The 10,573-nt window shown below is 35.7% G+C and overlaps 2 protein-coding genes across 2 annotated transcripts; one reads left to right on the top strand and one right to left on the bottom strand.

Annotated features, from left to right (window-relative positions):
• The first annotated feature begins 1,183 nt into the window (after nt 1–1,183).
• On the top strand, nt 1,184–6,651 carry LOC101255911 (uncharacterized protein C12G12.07c). The gene is made up of 5 exons (XM_004228356.5): nt 1,184–2,015; nt 2,306–2,496; nt 5,775–5,846; nt 5,929–6,302; nt 6,565–6,651. Exons 1-5 carry the CDS (start codon nt 1,337–1,339, stop codon nt 6,575–6,577), a joined length of 1,329 nt encoding a protein of 442 aa, XP_004228404.1. The 5' UTR covers nt 1,184–1,336; the 3' UTR covers nt 6,578–6,651.
• Nucleotides 6,652–6,960: 309 nt separating this feature from the next.
• On the bottom strand, nt 6,961–10,573 carry LOC101261849 (uncharacterized). Its single transcript, XM_010325430.4, has 4 exons — nt 10,142–10,573; nt 9,165–9,532; nt 7,804–8,099; nt 6,961–7,360 (listed from the first exon to the last, which is right to left on the bottom strand). Exons 1-3 carry the CDS (start codon nt 10,365–10,367, stop codon nt 7,806–7,808), a joined length of 888 nt encoding a protein of 295 aa, XP_010323732.1. The 5' UTR covers nt 10,368–10,573; the 3' UTR covers nt 6,961–7,360; nt 7,804–7,805.

Genomic DNA, 10,573 nt, shown 5'->3' with positions numbered 1-10,573 from the left:
ACTATCATACCTTTGTTGATCAGATCTCTTTACTTTGCAATTGAAGTTGTTCTTTATCTTATATTTCGTCATCACATCTGCAAGTGTTGCTTTATCCTTATATATCTGACCTATCTTCACCTATACACTTTCCGTATCGATTATAACATTTGTAACTCCAAATTCTGAATTTTCTTACGAATCAAATAAACTAGATTCAACCATTGTCAAAGCTTCTATATCCTATGTTGTGCCTTCTACACATGTAATTTCTCCACATGTTCCATCAAAGTTATGTACAGTACCATCAATCTGTTCAATTTTGTCAATACATAATAGATACATTGAAAATCCTGGCTCATTTTTTTCAGTTCTAAATATAGTTTAACGCCCATATCGTTCTTAACCTTCATTGGACAGGAGTTACCTTCTACAGTGTAATGAATTTTAATATCTTTCCTTGATATATCGATATCCAACTCGGCTGCAATTGCTGCTTTGAGATTCGAAAATGAAATTAAATCTCCAACAACAATTCCATCGATTTTGTAACTTTCATACTGCAATTCGCTCACCCAAATTCCTGAATGCCTTATCAAAATTGATGTATTCATCATGTATCATCCAAAATAACAGAAATCCAATTCGTATTTTTCGCCTTTTCAATAAATGTTCGTAAAATTGTCTTCAACCTAGATGATATAATCTTGAATTTTCAAAATTTGAAAGTGTGATTCAATTACGTGCTGAATTATTATTTCTTAATGTTTTGTTACCGTAACTTAAAGCTAAATTAAATAACAAACTTAAATGTTCCATTTTTTCTCCCTTTTTATCTCATTAGTTATTAAATTATTGTGCATCATTTACCATGTATCATAATGTACTATTGTATCACGTGACGCTATTTATAAGTATTTTTTGTAAATATTAAATTAGTCGAAACAGGTTGTAATTATTATGTTTCATTATGGAATTTCTTAAATTTTTACTAGAACAAATATTCAGTCGAATAAATAATTTGGGCCTTTGATTTCAATAAAATTAACATTGGATTGAGTCCAATTTGAATAAATACTTTATCAACTAAATATCGTTAAATTATAAAAATAAAATAACATATAAATTACTCTTACTCGATTATCAAATATCCCTTGCAAATTGCAATAATATATTAGTAAAATTTACTTTTAACAAAAATAAGAACCTATTTTTTATTTATAAATTGGGAAAGATAATCCACTCCGCAGCCTCAATTCTTGTCTCTTCACTCTACAGACCCTCCAAAACCCTTGTCATCCACCGCCGTTTACGGCGGCGTACTCCTTATTTCTCCGTCATCCCCGGCGAACCAGCAATGGCATCTACACCGGTGTCAGAACTCTCCGACGGACCAGTCCTGAGTGTGATCAACAAGCGTCTCCGTGCTCTTCGCAAGAAACACAGCCGCATTCTCCAAATGGAAGAATCCCGCACGAAAGGAAAAACTCTTAACAAGGAGCAAGAAGAAACTCTCCGCTCCAAATCCGCTGTTATTGCTGCCATTGATGAGCTCGAGAAGCTTCGTCAGCCACTAGCTGCTGCTGTGGTTGAAGAAATCAACCTCTCCACTGGACAACACCAAGTTTCTCCAGCAGAATCCGCCGTTAATATCTCTATTGATTCTACTGACAAGGGAGAACCTGCACGCGAGGGTGTTTTGGTGGTTGAGGATTTACTTAATCTATTGTACTTTGGTAGTATGTTTGATGTGAAGTCATTGCAGAGTGATTTTACACCTACGATGTTGACGAGGACTATGGAGAGAGCTTGTTGTTTGAGCTACGACTGTATGCCGGATGATGAATCAACGGACGTGATGGATCTGTTAGGGGAGAGAGATTTGGATTTGATTTCTATGCTTAGTGGGTTGCTTGTTTCACGGCCTGTTAACTCTCCCTTGTCACACAAGCACGCTCTTCAGAAATGTATTGAGCATGCAAAGCTATGGCTTTCGAAGTCCGAGCAGCCCATTGAACCCAATTCCGATGCTACTTGTGAGTATAATTTTCCTCCTTCTAAGAAAAAAGCTGTTTTTTTACTTTGCCAGGAGTTGAAATTGCATCTGTAAATAGTGTGCCCACTAGTTTGGATCGAGGTTTAGTTGTTTTCTTGGTCATTGTTATCAGGGCATTTACATTTTAAAGGATACAGAAGATTCATGTATCTAACCCTAACTAGGTTGTTATGAGGTTTAGCTGTTGTACAAAAAATTGCATTTTTAGCTAGATATGTCAAATTATTGGGGTCTGGGGTGATTATAGCTGGTTATGTCCCAAATTTGCAGATGCCGGGCTGAGATCAAAGCTCGATAAGATCATTGCTTCACTATATTTTACCACTGACCCTGTTAAAGTGGAGGCAGCTGCTGGTAAATATGGGTCTTATTCGGTGCCAGTAGAAGAGCATCATGTGGAGGCTGTGCCTGTTGATGTACCCTTGCAGGTGGACACTCCAAGTGTGCAGTATGAGCAGAAGGTAAATGCTTACGTTAGTTACACGTCTATAGTCTATTTACTATATGTAAGGTCTGAAAACATAATCTATTTACTATATGTAAGGTCTGAAACCATATTGCAAACTTGTGTGAAATACTGAAATCTGATTGATTGTTGGATGCACTTGAATTTGCTTGTTTCTATATTTTTAGGCTGAATGGTAAGGTTTAACTTATTGATCAATCTTTTATGTCCTTGTTTGCAATTGCTGTATAGTTAATGTAATTGTTGAGGTAATGTTAAGGCCCAGTGAAGCTTCTACTTTGCTTCGCTTTGGTCCTTTGCTTTGGTTACCATATTATTTGTCGTTGCTATTGATCTTTCTTCATTATGTTCTACTTGGCTTTTTTACTACTGTATTTCCATTTCATATTGTTTTCAATTGCTTTACTTGAGCCGAGCGTCTCGGAAACAACCTCTTTACCCTCAAAAGGGATGAGTTAAGGCTACGTACACACCACCCTCTCCAGACTATTTGTTGTTGAAGCTTCTGCTTAAGTTGGTGTCTTAACTTGTAATTCACTTCTATCGTGGATCGCTTCTGCTTTTGAAGTACCATAGAAGTGAATTGCAAGGTAAGACACCAACTTAAGCAGAAGCTTCAACAACAAATAGTCTTGTAGTATTTTCCCGGTTTGGGTGTTTCACTGTTGATTCTGGTGTGAGGTAGTTGGAAGTGGACGTCGATCCACGATTAGAGAGGATACATGTTAAAGAAGCAACTTTAATTTCATTATCTAAATAAGAAGTGATTTTAACTTGCTATGCATGTCATTAAGAAATATATCCCTTGGTGCTTTTTAATTTTTTGGATAAGTAATTTTGAAAAAAAAAATTCGTAGGAATTCATCTAAGAGTATCATACTCCCCTTAAATTTGCTATTTCTACTGAAGAGTCTTTGGCGAAGTTCTTGGCTAGAACTTACTGTCTTCTGGAACATAAATAAAAATGCTAATATTTCTACAACACAAAGTATTCTATGCAGTCTAGGAAGTTCTCAATATTAGAATAGGAGATGGCTACAAGATTCTTCTTTGCAATTCACTTGTGATTTTATCAAGACTGATGTAGCCTTGTTAGCGACTTAGAATATGCCTTTTTTCAATGTGTTGGTTCTAAAGTGAATGACTTACAATTTTCCTTTGTTCCAGTTCCATATCATTTTGTTCTTGTGATGCACTTAAGTGTTCAGCCGATGCGCTTTCTGGCACCCCGATGACCCAACCTTAACCAGAGTAGGCTTGTAGTAAATTGTTGGAAATGAGAAAAAATTGAGTTTGAGAGGTTGGTACTTGTTAGTGTTTCATTATATATTTGAAAAAATCCCTGAAGGTGAAGTCCACTGGGGTCCACGGCTGTGTGTGTGTGTGTGTGTAGGGTTAGAAGGATTGAGGTTCACATTGTTAGGCTATCCAACAGATAAGTAACGACAAACCTTATGACCTGGCTGCGTGGATAAATTTCAGCAAAATGTTTATATCTAAATGTAAATCCAAAGATAAGAAAGTCAATGGCACAATGTAGTGCTAATAATAGTTCCAATACCTACTAATGATATTTGAGGGTGGACTGGGGTTCCTTTTGAAAAGGAGGAGCAGAAGAGCCAGTCACTGGATACTCAGTTGGTAAATTCCTGGCATCTGTCTTTGTTCTTCGTGATGAATTCTCTATGCAATGTGCATATGAGAATGCTTAATCTGCATTTTGTGTTCTGAACAATGTCTTTTCTTTGAAATTGTCGAATAAGACTTCCATTTAATTGAAAATAGAGTGTTTCTGTGGATTTCCGATTTACCTGGTATATTAGCTTCATCAAAAGAAGACTGTATTTTTGCCTTTTACTTTATACATTTCATTTAGAAGTGGTAGTAACCCAAGTCTTTTTTCGGAGGCCCATTGGGGCTTGTTGAAACTTTCCATTTTTGGTTATAAGGAAGTGTGCCATAGTATTATGGTGGAATGGGGTAAGAAGAGTAACCTTTGCTAGTTCCTATGATTTTTTATGCTTAGGATTGCGCGGGAACTAAAATGAGATTTGTGTTTTTCAACTTGCAAAAGACCAAAACCTAAAACGATTGTTGAAAGTGGTTGATCTTGGAGTCGTGCATGAAATGATTGATGAAAGTAGTTGATCTTAGAGTTTAACTAGGTGATCAGATGAAGTATCAATGGATAATCTGATAGGCATGAAAAATGCCATTACACTTAGATGTTGATACAACACTTCCCAAATTATAGAAAATGACATAGTTTAGTGGAAGTAAACGGTCCATATAGACTACAACTGGTTAAGATGATGCTTAGTTGTTGGATAATTACGTTGGCACAGGTCTACATTTCTTTTCATCTAGTTAGAGACTTATAGGGGAGGAATTGCATCTGAAACTTAGAGCAGCTTCAGTTTTAGACTTGTTAAGTATTGAAATGAAATGTTCTCTAAAAGAGTGGATTGGATGGAGAGGATTCATTCAATAAACCAAGTAGTTTTAGATTGAGGCATAGTTGGTTGATTGATAGATATTGCTAATGAGTCGAATTTGAAGAGGTTTGAAAACCTGATAAAAAAGTGGACTTGCATATTTGTCTTTATGCCCTGCTTCTTCGAGTTTGAAAGGTTTTTTCGAAGACCCAGCTACAAGTAGGTCAGAGTATGAGCATAATTTTATGGAAGAACTTATTAGCATCCTCTTTGCTTCAAGTCTGAAAACTATTTGCGCAGGTCCAGCTACATACTGGTTGGTGAGAGCAAGAATTTTGGAAAAAGAACTTTTAACCGTGGGTTCTGTGATTCATTCAATCTTTCCTCACCTTTCTTAATTTCTGTCTATGTATTCTTTCTTACACTCTTTTGGCAACCTAAGCTTGCTTTTGGCATCCAGTAGAACTAGAAAATTTAACCTATGTAAAGGAAGCATTTTATTCTCACGACTCTTTTATCCTTAATTTATAGCGGTAGTAAATTTAATTTACAGTAGTTTAAAATTAAATATGAGAACCCTTCCCCATCTACGTGTGTTTCAGTGTAGTCACTGCTTTTGGAATTGGAAGTGTGTAACCTGTTTTCTCATTAGACTATGTGCTTCAAATTTACTAGTCTTTGGAAAGGGCTATCCTTGTGTGCATTTACATGGTCAAAAATGCATCGAAGTTTGTCTGTGCTCTTCTCTGTCCAGTCTTATATCATTGTTGTTTAGTGAACCATACAGTAACTTTCCTTCATATTATCATTAAGCTGTGAACATATCTTTTTTTTTCAGGAAGAAGCTGTAAGTTCTCAAGCAATTGAAACTAATGACAATCACATCAGCAATAATATCGAACTGCAGCAGGTATTCTTGTCCTTCCTTAGAACTTTCTATAGTTTAGTGATTGCATCCACTGTATATAACATTATGTCTATACACTTTGCAGGGTGGACAGGATATCAATCAACCTGCTGAACCAGAAGAAGTCGTGTTTGAGGTTGAAGGCGTTGACAATATGAAGGATGCAGATTTCAATGAGCAACAATCTGTTCCCCGGAGATCTTACCAGAATCAGAATTACAGGGGTAACCGTGGTGGGAGTGTGGGTGACCGTCGTGGATATTCCAATGGTCGTGGAGGACGTGGCAGAGGAGGGTCCTATCAGAATGGTCGCAACCAATACTATGACCAATCTGGTAATTATCAACAGAGGAACTACAATAACTATAGGGGAAGAGGTGGCAGGGGTACAGGTGGTGGCGGAGGTTATAATCATTACACTTCAGGCGATCAAGCTGGCAGTTACTCTGCTGATTTAAGGTGATTATAGATCCTTTGCTAGTTTCATCAAGGTGTTTTCCCTATCACATTGGATGACGCACGCAAGTGTTTTCTACTTGCTCGTGCATCATCTCGGAGACTAATTTTAAGTTGAAAGAATTGGGGTTATTGTCAATTTGAGATAGAAGAGAACCGTAGTAGCCTTTTTCAGATAGCGTTTACCTGCAGATCGTATTCACTTTTTTTTTTCGTTTCGCTCTAAACGTTCTTAACACTTGCTAGTTTTATATTGCGTCTGCAGATATGAAATGTGAAAGGTTCGATTTGTATCAATGCCTACTTCAGACAGGAGGTGATAATTATATAACACTTGTTTTTGCCTTGCCAATTCTTCAACTTTCAGCTTCAGTGACAATAATCAGTTTCTCAACGATATTAATAAGGTTAAAGTTCGATTACACCTCCAGATGAAAGTAAATGCAACGACTCAAAAGGTAAAAGCCTAAATCAAAATGCAGAAATATTGAAAGTAAGAAGTAGGATCGATTGAAGAAGGAGATGATGAATTAGAGTTTACATTTAGAAAAGAGAATGACCTGGGAGACCCTTGTACTTGGGCTGCATTGGTCATCGAGTGGAAAACCCTAGAAGTAATGCGGGGATAAGATATTTTTCAAATTTTTTGTAGGACAAAAAGTTTGACATTTATGCAATTCATTCCAAGGCAATCAAAAGGAAGTGCTAAACTTCAATAATAAATAATTTACAATCAAAACTATAGCTGCAAAAATGAATCAATTCAAGAAATTAAACAATCCCCCCACCCCACAACCCAATGGGAAAATTAAAAGAATTCACAAACCAAAGATGTCTATATATATGCATGCTTTATAAGTATAGGTTGTCCAATATGCTTTATGATATCAGGACCTCCCCGAGATGGCCTTGTGATCAACTTCTATTCTGCTTGTTGGAGGACTCGTTGTAATATCAACTCACTCAATATTGAAACACTAAGACATATGTAGGCACACTTTGATGTATAATGCAATCAAATTTGCTCTACATTGACATCCTTGCATTTGCAAAATCTCCAGCTAATAGTAGATACACGAAAACAACAAGTTTAGAGACATGTAAAAAAAGATCAATATCAGCAAACTTTATGCTAAAAACCACCTAGATTATAAAGTAAACAGAAGGAAGAAGACTCGTCAAGATAAAGTGACAGAGCAAAACATGTACCATGAAACTCGATCTTGATGCTACCATATGACAACGTATCGTTGCATAATAGTTTAAACTTAGCAATACGCGTAACTATGACCTCATTGACTCTTGTAACATCTGTGTGACAACAGAAGGCACATTGACATATAACACACTTACACATTGACAACGTATCGTTGCATCATAGTCCAAAGAAGTCAAGAAGCTCGAACAGCTAGCTAAATGGTAAGACACAGCTACGAAGATAATACTCATCGTTCAATATCACTTAACAAAACAGAACCAATTCAAGACGAGTAAGAAATCTCACCTTTAGATGAGGCCGGATGGCACAACAACGACATCCATATTTGCGTTGTTGGGAGGAAGCTGCAAACGAAGAGGGTAAAGTTTCCCATTCAAAGGACTCTTTGTACACACAGTAATGTCCTCGAGTCCAGTTTCTTCTTCCAACGTCTTCGTCAGCTCCTCAACACTATTTCCCTTAAAAGGAATACATAAACCTTCTACTCCATCATTGATTTCTCCATATTCATTAGCAATGTGATAATAAATCAGCCTCCCGTCTCCAAACTTCATTAACGAACTAGCCATAAACTCATTCGACTGCCAAAAAAACAACGGAGGATTCAATACCCTTACAAAATAGACAACTCCAACACAAGTTGTGCAAATGAAACAAAAACACCAACAATTGGAACCTCCGTGCTATGTCATGCTTTAACAACATAAGATTCTAAAGTCTTTCATTTCTATCTTAATCACTGTGCAGATTCAAACTACCTCACATAAGTTTGACTAAATCAACTTATTTTCTGAAAAGTTGATATTCAGATTTACAAGAAAATTCTTAGAAGCTGTAAGTTTCCTCTTATCAATAGGTTGACAAAAACACCATAAATTTGGAACTCTGTGCTACGCCACGTTGAAGACCACAAATTTCAAACCAAGGTGACATTATTGACTTCTTTTTTTCATTAGAATAGTTTAATCTCCTTGGTGTGATAAAATAAAAACTAATTGACCATCCACGAAATTACCTCACACTTTTCGCTTATCAAGAGTTAATTTGACTTGGTTTTCAGAATTAAATTGGACTAAATCAATTCATATTTTAAAAAATGACATTCAGATTCACCAAGAAACTTCCTCAAAGCTGTAAGTTTCCTCTTTTCAATATGTTGACAAAAAACACCAACAATCGTAACTCCACGCTATGTCATGTTTAAGATCACAAAGATTCAAAAATGATAAAAAGGGTAGCCCTGTGCACCAATCTCCCACTATACACGGGGTCCAAGGAATGATAGGATCTATTGTATGTAGCCTTACCCTACATTTGTATCCACTGCACAAACCCGTGACCTCTTAATCATATAACACCAACTGTACCAGTTACACCAAAACTCCCTTTGTAAAAAGGGCAGCCCCGTGCACCAATCTCCCACTATACACGGGGTCCAAGGAATGACAGGATCACATGGATCTATTGTATGCAACCTTACCTTACATTTCTGCAAGAGACTATTTCCATTAATCAAACCCGTGACACCTCTTAGTCATGTAAAAACAACTTTACCAGTTACGTCAGAACTCTCCTCTCCGTCACATAAATTGGTACAAAAAGAATAACAAACCACAATCAGCATAACACCAAAGAAAAACACATACCTCTTGTCTAGAAAAGCTTTGTGCTGATGCAGAGTAAAGAGTAGATGAAGGTGAAGTAGATTCAGAACCCCAATTAGTCTCTTCTTCTTGATCATGATAAACCAAAGGTGGAGGTTCTTTAGGAACTGGTGAATGAACCAAGATTTCAACAACATCAACATCCCACAAAACCCAATCTTGTGTTGAAGTTCTATGTGGGATATTATGTGTTACTGAGTTCCTCCATGGTGGAATACTATCATTAGCCCTCAAAAATTGACCTTTTCTTGTCCTAAGCTTCACTTGGTTCCCTTCTCTAATGGGTTCCCATTCTACTGAAGAATCAAGCCTTTGTGGCAGAGTTTGTAGAACCTTCCTCCCTGTCATACCTGTGTCAGGATCGAAATAACAGAGCGTCATGCGAAAGCTAATAATTATAAAAATTTAAATTCATTTTCATGATCAAATACAATTGCCAACAAAAATTGGTTCAATATATTTAAATTTCATAATGAAACATGGTCAAATGCTTACTAAACTACTCACGGAATTTAAAAACAACTCTAATTTATATTCATGACTAAATTTAACTTCAATTTTTAAATATCATTTTTCATTTTGACAATAAAAATTATTTTTTTTAAAAAAAAATACGATAAAACATGACCAAAAATACATTAAATCACTCATAAAAATTCAAAAAAAAAAAACTCCAATTTATATTCATGATCAAATACAGTTCCACTTTCTAAATATCATAAAACCTTTTTTTTTTTAAATACTCTCAAGGACTGAAAAGTCCCTTTTTGTAAACAAAAAATAATTTACATTGTGCTCCTTTCCTACCACCAAATTTCGAGATTCAAATAAATTTAATTTTTAAAAAAATTCTCGATCAAATTTTTACTATTTTACTCTTACAAAACGAAAAAAGTCACATAAATTAAAATAGAAAGTGTTAAATTAAGAAAAAATCAGGGCAAAACCGTAACAAATACCTAATAAAAATCTCTGATTTGAAGCAGTAAGATACTTGTTATAACAGCTTTTGAGTCTAATGGTATTGAATTTTTCAGCATTATTTACGAATTCAACAGTCCAAGTTGCATTTTTTGAAGCTCCATCACGATCTTGAATCACTGTTTCTTCATCTTCCTCTGCTGTTAAATATTTTTCATGATAACTTCTTAGCCTTACTGCTTTTGCTTTGTAAAATAGATCCATTTCTTCTGGTTTCTTCTTCAAACAACTCTGTAAAAAATTGGAAAATTTCAAAAAATAATATTAATGTTTTGATTGGAGAGTTGAAAGAAAAAGAAATGGCAAATGGGTTGATGTTAGTTTTGTTTTTGGTTGTAGAGTAGGTAGTATTTATAGAGCAAGTGGAAAAGGATTGGAAGAAAAAGGACAAAATGGTCCTCTATGTTTCA

The sequence above is a fragment of the Solanum lycopersicum genome, chromosome 1, assembly GCF_036512215.1.
Source record: "Solanum lycopersicum chromosome 1, SLM_r2.1".
NCBI classification, from domain to species: domain Eukaryota; kingdom Viridiplantae; phylum Streptophyta; class Magnoliopsida; order Solanales; family Solanaceae; genus Solanum; species Solanum lycopersicum.
The sequence above is the reverse complement of the archived record's forward strand: the minus strand, read 5'-3'. Positions and strand labels throughout refer to the sequence as shown.